General features: G+C 42.8%; 1 protein-coding gene across 1 annotated transcript in view; it reads right to left on the bottom strand.

Moving 5' to 3' along the window:
* ITIH2 (inter-alpha-trypsin inhibitor heavy chain 2) overlaps positions 1-20,333 on the bottom strand; it is a 28,767-nt gene extending 8,434 nt beyond the window's left edge. The window contains exons 1-15 of the mRNA XM_075519450.1: positions 20,250-20,333; positions 18,603-18,677; positions 13,638-13,673; positions 12,739-12,911; positions 11,908-12,012; positions 11,412-11,574; positions 10,012-10,119; positions 8,682-8,810; positions 7,913-8,029; positions 6,495-6,663; positions 4,668-4,793; positions 3,588-3,769; positions 2,253-2,438; positions 1,099-1,238; positions 365-537 (exon numbers count right to left, since the gene is read on the bottom strand). Coding sequence (XP_075375565.1) covers positions 365-537; positions 1,099-1,238; positions 2,253-2,438; positions 3,588-3,769; positions 4,668-4,793; positions 6,495-6,663; positions 7,913-8,029; positions 8,682-8,810; positions 10,012-10,119; positions 11,412-11,574; positions 11,908-12,012; positions 12,739-12,911; positions 13,638-13,673; positions 18,603-18,677; positions 20,250-20,333 — 1,966 coding nt within the window. The remainder of the gene's footprint in view (positions 1-364; positions 538-1,098; positions 1,239-2,252; positions 2,439-3,587; positions 3,770-4,667; positions 4,794-6,494; positions 6,664-7,912; positions 8,030-8,681; positions 8,811-10,011; positions 10,120-11,411; positions 11,575-11,907; positions 12,013-12,738; positions 12,912-13,637; positions 13,674-18,602; positions 18,678-20,249) is intronic.
* Positions 20,334-23,586: the final 3,253 nt, after the last annotated feature.

Raw genomic sequence — 23,586 nt, 5'->3', positions numbered from 1 at the left:
ATTGGTAACAATCTTAGGAAGCTTCCAAGGCTTGAAAGTGGAGATGAGATACGGTTTAGTCAATTCTACAGCTTCAGTGCAGGGAACTAGGCATATCTGGCCCAGTAAGAAGACATTCAATCTGTGACATTGTAATCATGGCAACGTTAGCACATTCAGTCCTCACTGAAGCCAATGGCTCCAAACAGCACTTGTGTAACAGGATGCTCCCAAAGTGGCTGAAGATTTGGTCAGCTTTCACTGAAAATACAGGCTATCCTATAAGCACAAACACCCGGAGCGAACAATGAACACAATTGTTCTTCCAGCACAAGAAGAACAAAGCCAAAATGAGAGGTAGAGTAAGACAGACTGAGACACTCACCTGGGCAGCAGCCCCTTCTGGGGTCTTTGGGCTGGTCTGCCAGCATTATCTCATCCTTTTCGGCATTCTCTATCAGCATGGCTGTGAAGGGGGTAACAATATGATGGTCAAGAGACATCTGTAGGATGGATTTGGTGATGTTCCTCTTCAAAGCTGCAGTGGGGGCTGTGTTTCTGGGTGGAAACAAGACAGAAGGCATGGTTAGCAGCTCTACAGGGCAGCTGCCATGACAATGCCTCCACAGAGCACTCATAGAGACAAACAGGTACGTGTTGCAAGAAGGAAAGGCTGAGGGCCTGCGTGAATGCACTCTCCATAAGAAGGCTATTCTTGGCTTCTGTGGGCTTTGGCTTGGACTCAAAGAAGCCCAGTCCTTCTCCTGGTCTCAGCACAAGACCTCTTTCTGCTTCAGGGGGTATTCATCCTGAACTGCTCCATAGCTTTTACTCAGGCTCCGTAAGGCAAATCTCCCATTCATTTCATTCACTCAGGCCCACAGCCAGGTCTGTTTGACCCTTATTCCTCTAATTAACTGCTCCTAAACTCTATTCCCTGATACCTGTGAGTGCTAAAAATAGGAGGAATGTGGCTGAAGATATCACCTACCTTTATTTTGATTTGTTTACCTTACGCATTTGAAACCTGGTGAGCAGCCTCATGGCTGTGGTCTCAGAGAGGACCAGATTGCTCTCAAGCTTCACTTCCCTCCCATCACAGACCACATTTCTCCTCACCTCTCTGCCAGCATCTGGTTGACAGTCAGATAGGCCCACAGCTTCTTAGTGAATTCGGGATCTGCGTATTTGTCTTTCTTCATGAAGCCATCCAGTTCTTCAACATCTCGCAGGGTTTCCATGACGAGCTCTGCATTTGCCTATGCAATCAATGAAAGATAAAGATAATGGAGGGTGAGCCAGGAGAATGTGGTGGCTTTGAGTTCCCTTCTCGGCATGTCTGGCATTAAGGAGCCACTCTGGCTCTGCCATGGTCACTTCTAGATCAGAAAGTGCCACCACTGTTGGCCTGACTGCCATGGGGAGGGGAGCTGTAGCAAGAGGGTCTTCTGTTAAAGACACTTTTAGTGATAGTGGATTAAAATAGGTAAAGGAGCTGTCAGCAAAAGAGGGTGCTACCACACGACAAAAGAAGAGGCTTTTAACAGAGCTCTGCTATCCTCCCCTCAGGGTTTTTTACATTCAGTTCCTACTGAGGAACAGGAATGAAATTCTACTTTCTCGCACAGACCCTTGGACAGCACTGTGTTTTGGCAGGAAAGAATATTGAACATCTTTGATTTTTCCAGCAAATAACAAATGGCAACTCCTAAGCCCTGAAAGGGTGTGCATATTTTGGTTCCTCCTCAGAAAGAAGGATCTGGATGTAGTATTCCCACCCCATCCCACTCCACCTGGAAAAGCAGCCCTGAAACATGGGGAAAGTCTCATCACACATGCCACAAGGCAGAGCATAAAAGGACAGTGCTAGGACTTGACACACTGTAGACCCACCAGCTTGAACTCTCCAACAGTGGGAGGTTCAGCCATGAAAGGAGCTACCTTAGGGGATCTCCACTGCACCTTCACAAAGCGTGAATGAGGACTCCATAGTCTTAGTCTGGTTTGTGATTGAATTTTGTGTGGTACACTTATTAGAAGGAAATTCCTCTGGCAGGCTGCAGGATGCAGGTAGTGACTCTTCGTGGCTGTACTTGAAGCTATTGTGAAACATTGTTGGACAAACCCCCCACGAGTTTCCCCACGTTCCCACCCAGAACCCAGGTGGACAAAACACTCTGCTGGCAATAACCTCCAGCAAGGAGACTGTGCGCAGGAGTGAATGAACCAGCCCAAACCCCAGGAGCAGGTATCCTAGGGACACCTTCACTCACTGCTGTCGCTGTGACGATGCTTTCCAAGTGCTGCAGGTTTTCCGTGTCGACCTTCCCAGCCACTACTATCTCCGAGCCACCAAAATAATTGTGGAAGCTGCTCTGGGTGACGTCTGACACTGACTCCTGGGGGTAGTTGAACTGAATCTTCTTCAAGAGTGGGGTGGAGACCTGGTTGTAGAAATTCTGAGATGGAAGGAGACAGAGAAGTGAGTCTGTTGTACCCGAAGCAACTCTCCCACATGTTCTACTCTTACTGAAAGGACAGCAGGTGACAAAACCTGGAGCCCTAATGGGCAAGTCGGACTTTCCTTGTCCCAGAGAATGCAGATGCCTTTATACTTAGACCTTAGTACACCTGTAAGAGGTTACAGCAAGAAGGTCTGGCCCAAGTCTTGTGGAAGTCAAAGGATGGCCAGAAGCCCATGGGCTGTGTTCTTCCTAGGCCTAAAAGGCTTGAACACAAGTGTATATGAGCCTGAATCTATTATCAGGTTGGCCAACTCTTGGCTACTGTGTAAGACACACAACTGTTTCCCACCTAATTCTTGCCAAAAACTAGACCTATATCTCACTTGCATTCACTTCTGTCCTGTAGACTGTCTACCCTTTTCTGACCCTGTTGTACCTGGCTGATGTGAACCGGGATGTGTGCACAGCTGGGTTTAGCATATGGGACCAGAGGGAAAGCAGGTACCCATACAGTGCTATGGATGGAGGCTGTCTCATACCGAGGGGCTGCACTCTCAGAGCTGCTCTGTTTGGCAGAACACCATGTAGGGTGTCCTGGCACACCTGTGTGTGTCCTATCACACCTGTGTCGGGAAAGAAGAAGTATGAGAAGCCTGCACAGGTGATGAAACCAGTGAATAGAAACAGAATAAGGAGGTAAGATTTTGTTCATCAGCAATTGCTGCTCACGGATTTGCAGCCATAGCCTCCTAGAACTGAACTTTTTCTTGCACTGGCAAACTTTGGATTAGCATTTAGCATTTATATCTAGGCCTTTTGTTAGTGCTGAAGCGGTCTGAGGTAAAATCCAGGCCTTAATTTTAATTCCGAAAATCTTTTTTTATGGTTAGGACTGTTTTATAGAATATAAATCCTAGACAGAGCAGTAAAGTATGCATTATAGATACTACAAAAAATGTAACTAGGAGGGCTTAAGCTAATGCATGATTGTCATCTTGCAGGACTCTCCAGAAGAAACGATGTTTTTTGTGACCTTCTCTATGAACCTACAGTAACTCTACTCTTGCTAGTGGAGTTACCCAGCTCCACAGCTGTGAACAGAACTGGGCCCTCAGTTTCAGAGGCAATGGGCCAGAAACACACCTTCATTTGGGCAGAAGTCTCCTGATTTCCAAAAATCCTCTGGGCCATGCCACGGTTGTCAGTTGCGATTCTCTGCAGGAAATCGTAATCTACATCAAACCCAATCCCGAGGCAGAAGAGAGAGAATTCATCCTTTATGCTCTGCTTCACGTTCTTCTGGATCGTCGTCAGCTTTAGCTCACCTTGGAGACACACAAAGGGTGACATCCATCTGAGCAACGGAGGAAGTCTCCATCAAGGTAAGCGCATTCATGCTCTTCCAGTGTTTCTGGTTCCCTCTTAATATAAGGGAAATCTAGACAACCAGCTCAGATGCCAAATCTCCATTTTGCAGTGCCTACAGTGACATTTGAGCTTCTCCTGAATGGAGATTTGTTGATTTGTTTCCTGAGTGGAAACAAATTGTTTCCACTGAAGACGATTCCTTTGAACTCTTTTTTTGGTATCTGATGCCTGTTCTTTGTATATCCAGTGCTCTTATTAACTTCCTGGGGAGTTTTTAATTGCAACACATCTAGAGTTCTCCCAGAATTACTGCTTCAAGGTCTCTGCAGACTAAGACATCTCCATAAAGGTTTTACTTTGTTTCTCGTACTTAAGATGTTCTCTCCCACCATTGGGACGGACTTTTTTTTCAAACTTATTTTTAATGGCAGCCTCTTCTGGGCTGGCATCTTGCAGTAGGCAACTGCTTTTGACCTGTACCAAATCCAATCCAAATTAATTTGCTTTCTACTTTATTTTCCTGATTTTGATGTTACACTTGGGACTGCATAGATCTGTGTGGGCTAAGGTCATTGGAAAAGGAAATTTTTTCTAAGGTTGTGATTACCTCTCCTACAGGACTTATGCATCTCTGTAATTGTAAGAAGTGCATAACTTGTGTAACATCTGCTCATCTTTTGAAAGCTTCTGTGCAAAGACCCATGGCACCTATAGCACTTGGCAAAAGAGCAGCACAAGCATTGGAAGAAAGGGGAACAGAATTTTTTTAACTTACTGTCAAAGTGTCTATGTGTTGCATGCTTTTCTCAGGCTAATCCCACTGGCCTTTCTTCTCACCTAACGTAGGATCCTTACCTACTGTGGGGTCTCCATCAGACACCAATACGATCATGGAGACTGAGTTAGGGTCCAACATGCCTAAGTTTTGGGCTTCGTTCAGGATGAATGTGGCTCGGAGAAGAGCTTCATTGATATTTGTTCCTGTCAAAGACACAATGAAGAAAACAAGTTTGATTCTTGTCGAGTCTTTTGTCAAATCCAGATCAGTTCTGAGATTCTAGTGGAATTAATCAGCATGGACAAGACCTGAGATCAAGGCAGCAAAACCCCTCCTCTGTGATGCTTATGGTACATCTGCTAGCACTCTGGTTCCCTAAAGAAATAGAAGCTGAAATGTGTTGCCTGTGGGTCATTGTGTTAAACAGACCTTCTCTATTTTCTTTACCTATAGTTATACTATTCACTGAAGTCAACAGAATTAGTCAGGATGTACATCTTTGTAAGTGGAAATAGTCTGTAATCCATCTGAATTTATTCATCAGCATGTTACTTTTTTTTTATAATGATGTTGAAATATATGAATACATATTTATATGAATTTATACACATCTGTATATACACATACATATGCGTTTTGCACTAAGTTCCATTAAGAGACCAGATGTCAATACCCTTTTTCATCCCAAGCTGTCGCCTCCACCTTCCCACTCCACCCCTCTCACTAATTCCAGTGGGACCATTTGTGGTGTTGGGAATTATTTGCTGTGGGAAGAACTAGTGGGTTTGCAGGCAGATGATTGAATGAGAGAAGAAGACACTTTCTTCTCTGGCATCAGCCAGAAACAGCCAGCCTTGGACTTCTTGACTGGGAAAGGAGAGGTGTATGTTTACTCACCCTGTCTAAAAGTTTGGCTTGTGGCACAGAAGGGACTGAGTAAGAAATTAGTATGAGAGGAACACGAGTAGGAAGGCTGAGCAGTCAGCAAATGGGTATTTTGTTTGTCAAGAAAAATATTAGCAACTCCAGAGACAGGAAAATAAAATGCTGCATTGCAAACTGGCTTTGCTGGATGGGAGCAGGTCTCTTAGCTTGTCTGTGAGTTCATTTGGGGTAACAAAGTCGGGCTTATAGGGCATTCATATACCCAACGCGGGTTCCTATTCCCAGCACACTGATGATCTCGGACAAGTGTATAACTTCATGTTGCTCCTACCTTACGTGTTGCCAGTGAAAGTTTCTGGGAGTGAAGGTGCTACAGCACCAGAAGGCTCTGATGTTGGGGAGAGCCTCTACAGACTATTGGCGTACAAATAACTGAACAACTAAACCAGAATTGCACTTCAGAGAGCAATATATTAAAATGATCATAAGCGCTTTCTATACCAGTAGCTCAAGCACTAACAACTGAAGCATCCAAAGTTCTGTAAGGCTGAAAAAGGCAACCGTCCTTGTTTATCAGACAGGGAATGAAGGCACAAAAATGATGAACAGTTTGCCCAAGGTGGCATTTAGTAGATCATGGTGTAGTCTACAATTTACAGGCAGTGGAGACCCTGGAGTTGCGCTGCTTATGACCTGCTTTACAAAGGCATGACGTGGCCTTTGTCTTTCAAGGCTATTTGGGATCTGTGAGGCTGGAGGTTGGACCTATAGATGAAAGGCAGCTGTTCTATGGTCTATGTTCTATCTGTTGTATAGCTTATTCAGTAGAAGGAAATGCCATCCCATCCCCTAACACGATAAACTGGAATCCTTGCTCTCATTTAACCCCAGGGCATGCTTTTGCCATCTTGGGAATCAGACTTTTTTTTAGGAATACTCTGCCAATCTGAAAGTTGTTTGAGGTACCCGTTCCTGTGATATCTAACTTCCATGAACACCTTGCAATCAAAACCTCATACCCCCATTGGGATGGATGGTCTGGATGTACTTCTTAGCATCTTCAACCTGTGCTGGGGTGGCTGAGACTAGATTATCTCTCCAGCATCGGACATTGTGGTTGAAGTCGATAAGGGAGAACTGATCAGCAGCACGGAGCTCACTCAATATTGCCTTCATGGCCTCGATAGTCTGAGAAGAAGAAATTTAAGAGAAGACAACTTTATGCTTCCTGTTGCTGAAAGCATCTTCTTAACTTATGACTACAAGCAAACAGATGCCTCTGATGAATAAGAACATGAGCACTGGAATGCAAAATCCAAATCTGCTATCCAAATCTCTCCTTTTTTGCACTTCTTGAATAAAGTTGAACTTTTCTCCAAAGAAACACAGAAAAAATGCAATTAGCAAGAACAAACTCATGTGACTCAACCCATCCTTGCTTAACTCCTGCTAATACAGAGTGAGGTGAGAGAGAGAAGCGGTTTGTGAGACACTGTGGTTCAGGAGAGAGGAATTGCTCGTATCAGCTCAGGAGACTTAGCTCTGTCTGCGATGCTGTAATTTCAGGCTGGATAACATCTGTTTGAAGATGTGTGACTTAAACAAGTGACAATTAGCCTGCATTCCAGTTTTGCAGCATTGATTTCCCCGAGGAAGCAATCTGCCAAACCTTAGTATTGTGCTCCGAAGAAAATTCAAATATACCTAGATCATCCCCGACTAATGTTTGTCTACCCAGTTCTTAAAAATCTTCAGTGACACATGATATACAATCTCCTGAACTCCCCTCTCAGCACCACAAAGTTTTTCCTAATATCTAATATAAATCTCTCCTGCTATAAACCCATCTGATTCCATCTACCCTGGGTGGGCATGAATGTCAGTTGATGTTTCCCTTTTAGAACAATTATTCACATATTTGGAGGCTGGTTATGTCCCTCCAAGTCTTTTCTTTTGCAGACTAAAACATCTTATTTTTTTGCATTTTTTCCCCCCATGGGTTATGTTGTCTAAACAATCCTCACTGCTCTTCAGTAGTCTGTCAACAATTTGTCCACAACTTTCTGAAAGCAGGGATGTAGTATTCCCACTGAGACTTTCCAGGATTCCATAGAAGAGATTAGAGAAAGAGGGGGTCAGAGCTTTTGCAAAATGTTTTGTGATCTGTCAATTAAAATTTTAATTTAGAGCTAAAATCAGTATTCTGATGGCATCACGTCTTCCTTACAACACAGAGGGAGCATTACAAATAAAGAGTAAAATCATGAAGACTTCGATTCGCCAAATATTCTCCAAATTCAGTGAGACTTTTGACGGAGTAAAGCGTAAAGGAGTAAAGCTGGTAATTTTGAGTCCTAGTCTGCTACAGAATTGTGTGGGAAGGCGGATGGGAAAAGTTGGCAGGAGGTTCATTTTGCAATAGAGGTCAAACACTTACTTGTTTCATTTTCAGTCCCCACATTGAGCCACTGACATCTATAACAAATAAAATGTTTTTGGGCAGAGGATCAAGATTTTCCGGAGCAAAGAAGTGAATAAAGTAGCCATTAAAAATCTGCAAAATAAAATAAAAAAATTCACAGTGAAATGAACTGTACTAAAGATGTTAGAAAACTCAAGACAATAACAGAGCAGAAAATGTTATTCTTCTTTATGGGCCAAATCTAACTTTCAGCTCTGCACGTCTCTGTATTTGTAGCCTTACAGCATTTATACTCCATAGTCTTTACTTTTTATCAAGGAAAGCAGAGCCTGGTTCTCAAACAACTGCCATGCACTAGCATAGGGAGGACTGAAAAATGTTTTAAAAAAGACTGTTCTGTCTGTAATAATTCAACCCCATAACTCTGCTTCTTGTTAACATAAAAATAGTGATGTTCTGGTTGTCTCCTTGTGATATATTGGTACAACTTCCAATGACTCTGTTCTCTGATTCAACATTAAATCACCAGAGTGCTACTAGGTATAAAAGACATTGGCTTGTGGACAAGACAGGAATCTGCTCCTGACTATATGTAGGACCACGTCTTAGTCATAAATTAAGTAAATCCATTCTGCCCACTTAAAAATCTCTCTGTTCTTTCAATTGGATACAGAGCTCTTTCTCATGCTTATTCTCCTGAATGATGAAGTTTAGCACAGTTTGCTTAATGACAGCAATTCTTGTATTCACAGATCTCCCGTCCCCGTTAAACAGCAACACTTACTTCCAATTCTCCACCTGTTGTTTCTCTGTTCACATCATATTGCACCACAAAATTTCCATCTACTGCTGTGGATGAGCACGTGGGGCATTTTCGCTGCTGAGCCATCGTTGGCTTGAAAGAAACATGAGCCTTGAAATGAGAAGTGATCATCAGTCAATCAGAGGTTGTGTGAAAGGTGGATCATTGAAACAAAGAGTTCATCTATTCATGAAATATCTTATTTCACTGAAAGCTTTTCTTCTTTTTTTATTCGTACTCTTAGCTTAAGCGGAAAATGGACTTTGTCACTTCAAAAGAAAAACAGCACTAAGGTTTACCTGGATATGCTGATTCAGTAGTAGCAACTGTGACACAAATAAGATGACCCACGTACAGCACCAAATATTTCAATTAGAGCTGTGCAAACCATTTCTAGTAAGTAATATGTTGGCTTATTTAACATTTTTCTAGTTGAAACTATCCATAATTTTATCAACTTTTAAAATAGCTTTTTAATTGATTTTTTCCCAAACAAACGAGACCTTGTAATTTGTCTGTAAATTGAGTACTAGGGATCGTTTTCGTTAGTCACATGATTGGTTATGCAGACTTTATGGCATTATTTCTCTGCTTTGACTGGATACTTGAAATTTCCTGAGAAGATAAGACATAATATATAGAGCCACACACTACCTCTGAAATAATTTGCTAAACTAGGAGTGTGGGTGAATAAGACATAAGGTTGAGCCTGGCTATCAAGAAATAAAACTGCCTGATATCTTTAATTATAGTAGTATAGACAGACTTTTTGGGCCTGATTCACATATCCTGTATTAGATGTCTATGTAAGAGTAAGAAGAGTTGTACCCTCTCAGAGTCACTGCCTGAAGTTTCTTGAGAAAGACTTCTCTACTGTTGGAGGGTTTACTTATACCCAAGAGCTATGCTGGAGAAAGCTAGGGTAAGAATGTTAAGGAAAAGAGCAGTCCTAAAATAAGTCCCTGTGCAGATGTTCTCAGTTGAAACCGAGACTGTGAAGTTATTCCAGAATGGTTATTCCCCCTGATATTCATCACCTATCTTTTTCACATCCAGCAATCTCAGTGCATTGCTCTTTCATAATTACAAATTAAAAGCTCTGCGCAAAGATGGACGGACTATATGCTATTTCTATGCTGCTGTCACTGTAGTATTTGAGTGTCCTGTAGACATTTAGTTATCAATAATGAAGACACTATATTTTTTGCCATATTTTTGCATGCTTCCAGCAGGTATGAAAAAATGCCATGACTGCATAGGAACAAGTGTGAAAACTGAAGTTTTCATGCTATTTCCAGTCTGTGACTGTTACCTTTTTCTCTCCCTTGGAGATGGTGGTGATTCCATCAAAATGATCTCCGAGGGAATTAGGAACATGCACATAGCGAAGACCCTGTGGCTCAATAATGCGGACATCCACCTAAAGGCAGGAAGGGAGGACATTTAGTACAGAGCAGTACCAGTATTGTGCCGGGATCTTATGAACCCTCCGCAGGCAAACACCAGCTGGGAGGTGGGTTGCCCTTGAGAATGCTGCAGTAAGGCTAGTCTCATTCGTGGTGGGGATCCATGCAATGCTGAAAATAGACCACGATGGAAAGACAAAAAAAAATGTGTCCAAAGAATAGAAAGAATTTGGTGGAAATGCTCATTCTTTTTCTCTCTCTCTTCCCTGGGGCAAGTGGTGGGATAGGAGTCAAGGGTGATACTGTCGTTTATGCTGAAAGCACAAAAGAAGCATGAAGTGACTTTGCCTCAGTGCTGCTTTGGGTTCAGAGGCCAGGAGGAGGATGAGTTCTCACACTCAATGATGAGTTCTCTTCCTCCCTACTCATGCTATTGACGGGACAGAGAGTATTTTCCCTTTTGGTTGGATGGCCAAGGTGATTTGAAAAATAAAGGTTTTATCCTGTCAGCCTGAGATAAGGGCTTTTTCTGGTTGTGTTTCTGAATAGTTAGTAAGACTACTAGGAGACAGGACATGGCGTCCTTTTCAGTAGGATTAGCTCAGGCCTTCAGACAGGTTGAAGCAGATCACAGCCTGCACCAAGGGAATGTGAGCAACAAACTTTCATATACAGCTTGTGCTGAAGCCATGGAAAGCTGAAGACAACATTTATGAAACAGGAACATAAGAATGGCCAGACGGAAATGTCCAGCTAGCCCTGTATCTTGTGTCTGTTGATGGATGAGAGAGGACACCTTTGAACGTGTATAAGAAAGAGGGTAAGAATAAGACAAATCATCTGGCAGCCAGTTGTGGATGGACTGTCATTCAGAGAATATCGGCTCTCATAGGACACTATCTCATGAAGTTGGGATTAATATGAAAAGCACTGTTCCAAATAAATGACAAATATTGTTTGTTTTCCTTCAGTCAAGGCAAGTTTATACAAGTGTATATATAGGCCAGAGCTTGTTTGCCCAAGTGGTTCTGACGTGAGTCAGTCACAATTCAGGAGATGCCCAACTGCGTTAGTACGAGAGGAGGCAGGACACATTTGCTCCTCGCTCATGTAGCTATGTAGCTCCTGGTTTGAAGTGTCTCATGCTGGTCTACACAGTGACCTTGAGGCTATTTCTCCTAGCCCATATAAAAGGAAGGAGCTGTAGATGAAGTGTCCTGCCTGTGGGGCTTATAGGAACCTTGGCTGCTTACTCAATGAGGATTCGCCTGTGGGGTGCTGCCTACACAGACCAGCTCTACTTTACCTCCATGTGCTTTGCCAAGCGTCCTGGCTTCACAGAGATGACGTGCTCATAGGAGCTCAGTTTCCTTCGAATCATTTCATGGTAGTGAAGTTCAAACTGGATCCTCATCCCTGGGGGCACATTCACTTCGGTTTTGAAGTTTTCCATATCCAAGGCATTGCTCCTGAAAAGTCAGCTGCGGAGTTATTTTGGGAAAATACAAGGAGAAAGAGAGCTTCCTTGCATTTTGGTTTAGAGTTATGCATTTGCTGGGTTTGATTCTAAATGTGGCCTATACCAGGGAACTGCAGTTGTCTGGTAGCACAATATGTTTTATCAATCTGACAGCAGAAACAGAAGTTAAGTCCTTGACAATTAAATATCAGAGTTGTTGTAAGTAAGCAACCCATTTTCCTTCCCAGGGTTCCCTCCCTCATCTATCTCCTCCTGGGGTGGGTCACCTCAGTTCACCTATGAATAAATTCAGTACAATATCCATATGCCAAAGTCTTTCTACCTTACTATTCCAGCAGCTTTGCCTTTGGCTTTTGCTTGAGAGTACATTTTTCTGGCTTCAGATTTTTCCCGAATTTTGCTGGTAAATGTTATACCATTGACATCCCTAGGAGAAAGAAACACAGTCAGTTTGTAAAACAAACAACTTTACATTCAGCGACTGTTTCTTCACTTTAGAAAAACATCAGTGAAATCTAATCTGGTGGGAAATGAAATAACAAGGCTCTTGTTTAACCCCAAAGTAATGAAGTCTGGTTTCCAGGAGCTCTGCATCTTTTTCCCTACCTGCTTTTTTATTTCAGCTAGCCAGCACTCTTGTACTCTGAGGAGGATCTGCTCTCCCCTACCTGCTTCACACCTTCCCCATCCTTTGGGCAGGGCAGGCAGTTACTCACGTCATGGCTGTTTTGCAACATGGATCAGGACGTGCCTCCTGACCAGCAAGCTGGCTGCTGCCTCTCTGAATGGATAATGAACCAGGCTAGTTTCTCTCTGTTCAGTGAGGGCTCTAATTGGGGTCGGTCTCTCGCCTTTGATCTGGTGCCAACTTGCACAAGACAGGTAGGAGCTTAGTCTGTTTGAGACTTCTGTCCTTTTGTCAGATTTTGTTGATGTTGGCCAATGGCCCAATAACTACTGGAGAGGAAGAGATGGATAGACAGACAGTATGATGACATAAGCCTTTTTTTCTTTGAGAAAGCCTGCTAAAATTACACTGAAGCTGGAAAATAATAAGAGGTGTTTTGCTTTTACGAATACTTCCCTCCCACCACATTCTGCCACCACACTGAACCCTGCCAGAGCACAAGGCTGATACCTGCCCACTACTTACATAGTAAAGTTGTCAATAAAAGCTCCTTTGGGGACTTGTACATCAAACACTATGTGCTGGGACCTTTTTGCGTTATTCACCATTTTGGCTTGGATCATTGTGTTGGCCAACCGTGACGTTATAGTGGATTGAACTTTGTAGCTGTAAAGACCTATCTTGTCGTCGTCCTCCACCTGTAATTGATAAAATTACTCTATAAATTTGGGACATAGCTAGAAAATGTGCCCTAGAGGACAATATCAACCCCTTTTATAGCCTCAGTGCCTTTTTTTCAACTGCTGCCCATTACAATATGGCAGCCAGATGGGGCATGAACTCAAGTTCAAGGCACCTCTATATTTTACCTGGCAATTGTGGTAGGGTACTCATGTGAATATAGTTCATTATAACATTTCACCTGAAAGGGGGAATTTATTAAACTGGAATGTTTTTCTTGCTTTTGACCATGCAACCAGTCCTTGGAATGATTCTGTTGGTGCAATCCAGCATAGAAGGGTACACAGTAATCCTCAACATTATATTTTGAGGAGAAGAGAACTTACATTTTCAATAAAGGTCCTCAATAAAGCAGACCTGAAGCACTGGTTACTGACCTAGTCTTGTAAATGGTTAAACCACGGCAGTGGGAGAACAGTATTAAACTGGTATATTAAGATAGTGCCTTGGTCTAATCACTTTTGTTGCTTATTTCTTCATATTTACCATACCCTTCTCCCTCCAAGAGCAGTTGTATGAACAGTATTGTGCAAACAGTGCTCTGTTTAAAGAAAATAGGTTAATATCCAACCGGCGGTAAAAACAAGGAACTGAACAAACAAAAGGATTGATTTCCAAAAAATGGTTAACTAGAAAAACACTTTGTTCAGTATTGTTGTCCACAGAGGAAGAAAAAAACTCACCAGATCTCCAACATACCCCCAGTCGGATGTGCTTCGCTGGAAAAGAAAAATATGGAGAACGTATTTCAGCAAAGCTAAGAGCATAGATTGTGGCTGTTTCAAGACAGGGGTCGACAGTGGTAACATCTAAAAGCTGCTTTCCAGGATGACCAGAGTAGGTTTGAGACTCAGACTTAGTGTGCATATTCCTTTTGTCTTATTTTATGTATTTATACACGGGATGTTGGAGCATGTGATCTCCCAGCTGTGACTTACAGACTATCAAAAACAGGACAGCTCACTTCCTCTGTCTTTATTTTTTAGAGCAAACATTATCTTCTAGAACAAAAACATTCTTCCTGAAAGCAAAACATGCTGGCAAATAGTCACACTCAGAAACCCTTGCTTTTAACACAAAAATTATCTTTTTTTTTTCCTAGGAAAAGTGGAAAACCCTCAAAATCCAGACCTTTTAATGTCATTTTGTTTTCATTTATATTATAGAATATGTATTTATATTATTGTGTTATATGCATGTATACAAAAACCTATTGCATAATTGATATTACATTTATATACTTATATATGTAAAGTTAGTTATGTACGCACTGCTTAGAAGAGCTGAAACTGTTCATTAATGGCGGGTTTTTTCCCCTGCCGTATGAATATTTCCATTTGGAAATTTCTATGAAGAGCTGGTGACATCTTGTGGCCATTTGAATCATTCTGGTTAATTCCCTAAAACTTAATCTTGCATGAGTAACCCTAGGATGGGATTTGGCTCACCTAGTTATAGGGGGAGATACAATTGTTTAATGCAGCTATCTACTTTGGTGTTATCATCAGGCAAAGTTAGCTCTTTACAATTAGTCAATGGAGTGATCCCTTTCATCTGAAAATAGATAATCCCCTTTGGCTGAATGAGTCCTGCCCTAAACCGTGCTGACTGTACTGATCAGAGGAGCGGGTACGCAGTGCCGTGGTGCCCAAGGGTACTATCCTGGCCTTCAGCTGGGGGTCCAGGAGGTCATGAGGCTCCTGTAGGTCTTGCATGATAGCTGACAGCCAGTAAGATATCTTGGACTCCCTGTGCTAGCTCACACAGTGCTAGATATGTACATGTAGGCAACTGAGCTGAGCCCTTCAACTCCACTGATGATCATCACGAACTTAGGGAGACTAGTTCAGATACTGATGGCTAAATTATAAAAATGAACCAAAACATATCAATCTCATCTCAGGTTTCAGTAGCACTTGAATCCAAGAGGACCCAAAACCACAGAAGCCGCTCATGAAAACTGCATTAGTCATATAGTGCATATAAGGCGTGCTATACAGTTACTAAGTTCATTTGAAGCTAATTAATATACTGTTACTAGGAAAATCTTGGGCTGCATAAGGGGTGATACATGTTATAGCAAGATCATTTCAATGAGATGATTTTTAAGGATCCTTTAAAGCCAGATAGAGAGACTGCAGGCTTTCCACCTGCCTGAGAACAAATGCGGGGTTTTATTTACTAGCTATACAGGCTCCACCTGAACCATTCAGACTGGGATTTCAGGATCTGGAAGTTTATGGCTCTCTAGAGACCCTCTGCAAAGCCTGATGGACTAATCCTTGCTCAGTCCATCCCAACACCCCACAAACATCACTGTACAGTGAACTGGACCCTTCACATCTGATAAAGAACCAGACCGTGAAGAATGACTGCTGTCCCCACACATACCCTTGGCACATGAAACATCACCAGCATGAATACAAATTAAGACTAAACCAACCTTAACTGAAACAAATTTAATTTTCAAAAGATGAAGACCAAGACCTTAGCACAGAGGGGATTTGTTTTATTGTGGTGCTTTTCTGGTTCTCAGAAGAGCTTAGGGTTCCTGACTCACTTTACGAATGGTGCTTAAAGCTTTCAAGATGCCCAGGTTTCCTTCCTGTTTGTTTTTGTGAGGGTGGAGGAGAAGAGGGAGGCGCTGATAGAGACGTGAGCTTATCACTTGCACATGCAGTGACTCCCACTGCTGTTGTTAGAGATCAGACATGGGGTGGGCCAACCATCCCCCTAGGATCTCAAAGGTTGCAGAGGGCAGCCACTCCATCAGGTCAGGAGGACAGAGCTGTAGGTAACTATACTTCAGCTTTGAACGCTGGTGTGGTTACTGAGAACGTGGGCTTTGTAGGGACTTCTGTGGCACACGAGACTCGTGCCATTTCTGGCATGAGGATTCATGGCCCATCCTTGCCTTTAAACCACATCCAGATCTGGGGATGGCTGCACTGCTTAGAAGCAGTATCTTGTGCAATATCTAATGTGTGGCAAATTGTTAATTAGGTGGAGGAACTGTTTTAAGGGTCTGGTCTTGACAGATGCTGGGCCCTATCTTCAGGTACTGAGACCCATCTTCTGACATCTGTGCAGGCTATGGATATTTAGCCCTCCATAATGATCTTTGTTCAAATCACTGTGCATGAATGTTGCAAGTACTATGCAAGAAAATATTGGGTACTTCAAGCCAACTTTTATCCAGGGCTGCTGGCCCTGACTCCTCCTGTCCTGTCCATGGAGGAAGAAGCCATGGTGTCTAAGGGAGGAACGCATTACAAGAGGTAACACGTTACCAGAGATTGCAGTTTTTACGTCATCTATGGGATGCCTAGGTTACCTTTGCTTTCAAGTTGCAGTCCACAGGCTACTTCTGAGGTGTGACTTAGTAAAACAAGGAAAGCATATTCAGAGATGTTATACTGCATTTGAAGGAAATTACTTTTCTACTGGGACATGGAGAAAGTTGAAAAGCAGATGCCCAGCATGAGAAACTATAAAGAAGATGAGATCTACCTGACATGTCCTCCCAGTTCTTTGAGGTGCTGTTTCCTCATAGATTCACTTGTTTTCACGTGAGTCATTTCCTAAGCAGTTTTTAATACACTGCAATTTCTTTGCAGGCTCTTCAGAATCCTTTTGGGGAGCATGACCCTTACTGTGAGGTGCAAGAAGAGCAATTTCAAACCTAAGGCTTGGCAGAGTTTGTCTTCACAGTGCTGCAGATGGACCCTAGTCTCTCTGGTTGCATTTATACCCTGGGAGCTGGGGGCCTCTCCAGCCAGCTGATTCCACCCTCTCTCTCCTTCCATATTTCCTTCCTGTGCTGATTCTCATGGAAAGGTAACCAGGCAGGCAGAGCGGTAAGGGAATAGGTGTGATCTCACCTGGCTCTGGACAGCCGGAGATCAGGACCAAGACTGGGAGACATGCTACAGAACATCCCGCCTCACAGTCTAGACACAAGCTCCATTATCTGTCTCCAAAACAGAGATAACGGCAGTGCACCCTCATGTAGAGGTTCACAAGGTTACCTGCATTCCAGCCCATGGGGTGCTCTGGTTTTGTGGTCATGAGGACTATTCACATACCTGAGACACAGTCTTTTTGGAATGTCTCAGGAGCAAATATTTTTCACCAGAATACCTGATCTGGACCTAGAAAACAATTCTTTCTATTTAGAGCTAATCAGTAGGGTCTGCAGAGGAGTTCTGTTGTCTTGTTGCCAATGGACTAGTTCCCTCACTGTAGAAAAACATAGTGCTAAAACAATAATTTGGAAGACAGTCTTCCTCTAGTGATTAACAGTAACTGTGTGCCTGCTGTTGGCCAAGAGCTACTGTGTCAAGATGTTTCGCGTAGTTCAGTTTAATCTCGTTTATTAATATTTTATCATGACTCAACTGACGTAAGGGTAGCTCATCCTATAGCTGAGATCATAGTTCTGCTGGTTTGCAAAGACTCATTTGATAGGTAAAGGATGGGAAATAATATATGAGAATATAAGGAATAACTGGTATAATAAAACCACTAGTAGAATTGCAAATTACTGCATGCATATGTCTATACCACTATGTATCCGGAATGTTGGGGAACAGAGGCAACATAATACATATGGCACTAATACAGACATGTTGGAAAGAAATGATGCCCTGAAGAAGTGCTGCTAGAGAGGATTTCTGCTTAGATCATGATTAAATTATTTAAATACTGGTCTGGCAAATGTGAGCTGGCTTGATTCATACTTGTGCTAAAATCTTCCATTTTTCTGGCAGTGTAATGAGGGATTTAGGTGTCAATAAGTTACATTTACACTCTGTGTGAGGCCCCTTTCAAAAAGCCTTAGGATAAAGAAGAATCATGTTTGCCTGTGCTTAACTTCAAAGATGCTGGGAAATCCAGCTTTACTCCAGAAGATCTTTTGTTTCCACTATACTGAACAAGCTCAAGAAAGGCAGCACCAGAGCTTTGGTGGAGGACATGGTCCACTCTGATCATCGTTTCTTTCATGCAGTGTAATAAAAGTTAATACCTTCAAACAACTGATTTCATGATTATTATCGTTAATTACTACTGCGTAAAACACAAGAAACCTCCTGCAATGCTGTTTTAAATGCTTCTGTTTCAAAAGCCGACAGACTATAATAATCTGCAACCCATCAGCATGCTGGAAACAAACTTTCTTCCCTGGTCTCAGACTCCACCAGCTCATTACCCATGTGACACTGTGCTGCACTCTTTTGACCTGTGTTAAATATGAATGAATGGACTACCTGCGGGACTGAAAGGTTTCAGCCTACATTGCCAGTGTCTGAAGTCCTTTTCCATTTTCTCATGGAAAAGCCCCACCAGTATCAAGGGGATTCTTCCCACAAGTGAAGTTACACAGAGAAGTATCTCCATTGTTTAGCATCTGTATTAAGGTCCGTAGGAGCTCAGATATGGAACAAAGCCTTGTTTTGCCAGGTACCACGTAAAGGATAGTAGTAGTTCTTATCCCAACAAGAGATATGGAGGTCTCAATGCACATAAGGACCTGCTGGTCCCACCTGACTGCACATGCACAACCCTTGACATGGAACAGGCTGCTTGGAGAGAGCTTCCAGGCATTCTTGATTCCCTTTTATTTTTTTAAGCATTTCTGGGTACTGTACCTGGAACCTGCCATTTCTCGTCTTGGAGCTTGATGGAAATCCATCAATTTCTAGGTCAATCAGGTTTTCCACTTCCTAGAGGAGAAAGAGAAAGAAAGAAAGAGGTGTTGCTGCTGCCTTACTGTTTATCACTTGATTTATTATTGATTAGCACTAATCGAGTTCCAAAGAGAATTTAGCTCCCCTTGGTGCAAATGGGGAGCAAAGGTGCAAACCACTTGAGACCAAAATGCTGCATCTTCACATGTTCAGTTTCCATATGTGGCCAACTAGGTCTATATACTCTTTTAAGACCATGACCTTTACTATCGTTTTACAACCTTTCCTTCTAAAATGAGTAATATTTAACACACTGAAATGCCCATAAAGAGCAAGAGGCAGATTATCATCAGGATGGGTCCAGCCATGGTAACTACACCATTTCAGATACTGATCTCACTTAAACCAGCAAGTTCAGAGAATTTCTGCTCAAACCAAGTGTCTCTGGTTTTATACTAATACACCTGAGAACTAAATTTGTCCCATTGATAGCAAAGGAACATCAGGTGTTTTCCAAGTGCAAAGCTGCACTGATTCAGTTAGAAGCGTGGTTCTTATACCACAGCAATACTCTTAATTAAAGTTTGTTAGAAGTTTAATTTATGGCAATGAAGAAGTTTAAGTTTATGAGTTGCTCTCCAACTTATATGATAGCATACACAAAAAGGTTTGCACAAAATTAACTGAAATTGTTTAAGCACATTGACGTTAAACTGATATGGCATCTATGGTTAGAAAGGAGCACAGGTCTGGAATATTTTTCCTGGGAATTACAAACTCAGGATAAAAATCTCTCTGTGTCATGAAAAGTGCTGTAAGAAGATAGAAAAAGAGGATATCCCTGCTCACTAATTCTTTTTGTTAATCTTGCAAAGGAAAAAGAAAGCTTCACACCATCCCTGCTGATTTCACAGAAATATTGCAATATGGCAACGTGGAAATGGGTGTAGATGCCCAAATCTAAGTTCACCTGAGTCTGGGGGTTTAAATTTGGACTCAGCTTCAGAGTCGAAGCTCTAACTGTACTTCTTTTCATCATCGTATTATCCTCAGCAATTACAAACTCTTCTATAAATTATCTCATCCCTCTGCTGAGGAATGTACGGTCAACAGGACCTTAACTCCATATTTGAGTTCCTGTTAACAAAAACCTGAGTCCATAGAAGCTTTGCTGAAATTCATAGTGGTTCATACAGCAGACCCCATCCACAAAGATATCTAGGTGCTCTGTTTCTGCTTATTTCAGGGAAACAGGATATAAAATATGCTGAAAGCCTGAGCATAGAAGCCCACTTGAAGGTTTAAAGGTTAAAACCACCAGCAAAGGCAAAGTTGAGGTAAAAATATGAATCCTGCTTGAAAAGAAACTTGGAGTTATGCCCATACTATCCCAACTTTAATAATACTAAAAAAAGCAACACTACGAATGACAGGTGAAAACCCGTTATCAGAATAATCCCATTTACAGCTAAAAGTAGAAGAGAATTAATGAGATACAAGCAGAACTGTGAAGCAGTGACCCAATTCTGCTCCCACTGAAGCCAGCTGCAGCTTCGATGTTGACTTCAGCAAGGAAGGGACACCTAGGCCCTGCCTGGAAATACTCACATCTGGGATTTCGTCGATAACAAGATCAAAGCTTCCTACTCCAGAAATGAGGAACAAAACCAGGAAGCAGAGCAGATGCTTCATTTTCTTCCTGCTTGTCTCCTGAGAACAGCCCGCATAGGTACTAGACACAAGATCTTTCCTTCTCTGAGACAAGTTCAAGGAAACAGCTCAGGGTTATGCAGTATTTTGAACAAAGTTTTGAAACGCTGACTTTGTTTAGGCCATAGGTAAATATTTGCCTTGCAACGTAAGTCTGAGCTGTGGTGCCTGAGCAAGGGTTATCCAAATAGTGTCTTCACTTGCCTCTGCCCTCGATAACAGCTCAGGCTTGGATAGGCTCACTTCTTGCTTTTGTAGCTTCCCATGATGTTTGACTAATTTCCTGCTAGGCACAGACCTTGGAGTATCCAAAATTTTGAAAGATCAAAGCAAGAACTCACTCCTAGCTTATTTGTTTATAGTAAATGAGGTGAAGACTGGTTCTCAGAGTGATAGAGGCAGCAACATTGTGCTTCTCCAAGGGTCATCCCACCCAGCTATCTCACAGGGGTTGGCAGAGACCTTTGGGCTGGATCCTGACCCATACAAATACCCTTTTCCACTCCGGCTGGGAAAGGATCATAGCTGGTGGTGGGATAGTTCTAGTTTTTCAAAGTTAGTCATGTGAAAACATCTGATGGTATTTTCAGATGCATGTTGTACAGCTCCTGAGTGCTTTTGAAACTGTTTTGGCCTCCCTGCCTCTTTGGGTACTTCAAGAGATGGCATAAAGTAAGCCAGTAAAGCAAAAGGGGAAAAGAAGGGAGGAAGCAGGTTTCTGGCAAAAGGAGCTGGCGTACCCCTTCCACTCTTCCCAGAAGAAAGGAAATTTGCAGACATCTGAGCAACCTCAATGGAAAATTACTATGTGAACCCAAGGACAAAACAGCAGCCAAGATTATATTAAGTTATATTATATTATATTATAAACTATATTAATTATATTCTGTCATCTTACCCTGTTACGTTATGTTTCGATGTTTCAGTAAAAGATTTCTGCCGCACCAGTCTGCTGCTACACATCCTTCCTCCATCTTTTCAATAGATTGTTTCTCAGGCTGAGACCTGAAACTACCTTCAGAGGTTCACAAGGAACCCAAGCAGAATAGTGATCTTTCAGCTCACTGCCATGTAAGAGCTGCCAAAGGTGCTTAGGGGAGAACATAAGAACTGGAGCAAGCAGGTAAGGTATTTTCCAAGGACACGCCTAGTCTCCAGCTACTTGTAGCTATAGTACATCCTGATCAGGAGATGGTTTCCTTTTATTTAGCAGTCCTCAGTTAATTTATTTTCCAAAAACCCTATCATCTCCTCTGAAGAGACTGGATAAAAAATTAGCATTCATAGCATCCTGTGAGAAGTTCCACACCTTAACTATACACAGAACGAACCATGGCCTTTTGATCACTTTGAACTTGTCACATGATAGCTCCGTATACAGTTTCACAGATGTTATGCTGGAAAAGGTATTGAATAATTAGTCCTGATTTGCCCTCTCCCACAATGTTTTGGGCAATCCTGGATCTTGAACTTGGAGATGACATAGCTCCAGATTTGCTAGAAAGCTTAGGAGCCTGTAGGCTGTACCCAAACTGGTACACAGCCTTCACAGCACGTGCATCTTGCTTTTGCATTGATCCATCCACACGGTGGTTCCCCACATCACCTATTTATTACTTCTATTTATTACTTTCTCCGTATGCTCTGGTTCAGCTCTCAGATGGTGCACACGTAGAGCCTGCAACATTGCTTCTCCTGAACAGACAGTTTTCTGACTGCAGAGGTCACTCGATAAGCAGTTCTGCATCCCTCAGGCCCAAACGGCATGACCTCGCCAGTCTTCCCCTCCCCTATGTTGCTCCAAATCATCTTCTGTGTTGCAGCTTCCCATGGAGGTGAGGGTAAGTGATGTGCACAGAGGAGGGGAGTGTACAGGAGGAGAATGGGGAGGATGGGAGCAGGGTTTTTCAATAATCATAGAATCATAGAACTAGGATTCTAGGTTGGAAAAGATCCTTAACATCATCGAGTCCAGCCATAAACCTAACACTGCCAAGTCCACCACTAAACCATGTCCCTAAGCACCACATCTACATGTCTTTTAAATACCTCCAGGGATGGCGACTCAACCACTTCCCTGGGCAGCCTGTTCCAATGCTTGACAACCCTTTCGGTGAAGAAAAATTTCCTAATATGCAGTCTAAACCTCCCCTGGTGCAACTTGAGGCCATTCCCTCTTGTCCTATGGCTTGTTATATGGGAAAAGAGACCGACCCCCACCTCGCTACAACCTCCTTTCAGGCAGTTGTAGAGAGCGATGAGGTCTCCCCTCAGCCTCCTTTTCTCCAGGCTGAACAACCCCAGTTCCCTCAGCCGCTCCCCATCAGCCTTGTGCTCCAGACCCTTCACCAGCTTCCTTGCCCTTCTCTGGACACACTCCAGCCCCTCAATATCCCTCTTGTAGTGGGGGGCCCAAAACTGAACACAGGATTCGAGGTGTGGCCTCACCAGTGCCGAGTACAGGGGCACGATCACTTCCCTAGTCCTGCTGGCCACACTATTCCTGATACAAGCCAGGATGCTGTTGGCCTTGGCTACCTGGGCACACTGCTGGCTCATATTCAGCCAGCTGTTGACCAAAGTAACATAACGATGGGATAGAATCCCATAATGAGGGATGGGATTACCCTACTGTACATCTTTGTCTCCCTTTTTAGTCCATGGAAATAGATAGATTTTTTCTGACCATCTGGTGCCTGACTCCAGTTATCTGCTGCATCATAGAATGGGATGAATCCTGCCCTTGCTGGCTCTAATTCACACCATGTACAATATAGGGAGTCCAGAGAGCTCAGAGGAGGACATCTACGCTTCATCAAATGACTCCTACCTCCTGAAGTGAGCTGCTCTTCATTTATCACCATTGTAGGCTTTTTGAGCAGAGGGAAATCTCAGCATTAAGATCCCAGGCACGCTGCTTCAAACAGGAGGTTGGCTTACAGCTCTGCAGTACATAAAACATCCAAGTTGGCTTTAAATCATGTAGTCAAGGGACTGACAATCTAACCATATACCTTGGACTCAGTGTTTACTCAGCCTCTTAGGTGGATTTTGCTCAGTGCTGTGTGCCTGTAGTCCTAGCAGTATTTAAGTTAGCAACCTTAAAGTTAGCTTAGGAACACCTCCATGAGTGCGGTCGGAGCTATGGCTATGACAGGGCTTATCCAGGACTGCGAGAGCAGCAGGCATAGGGCACCCAGTCTTTGCTGCATTGACAGTATCTACTATAGCTTGA

This window comes from Mycteria americana, chromosome 1, assembly GCF_035582795.1.
Source record: "Mycteria americana isolate JAX WOST 10 ecotype Jacksonville Zoo and Gardens chromosome 1, USCA_MyAme_1.0, whole genome shotgun sequence".
Lineage (NCBI taxonomy): Eukaryota > Metazoa > Chordata > Aves > Ciconiiformes > Ciconiidae > Mycteria > Mycteria americana.
Note: the sequence above shows the minus strand (reverse complement) of the source record. Positions and strands in the feature narration are given on the sequence as shown.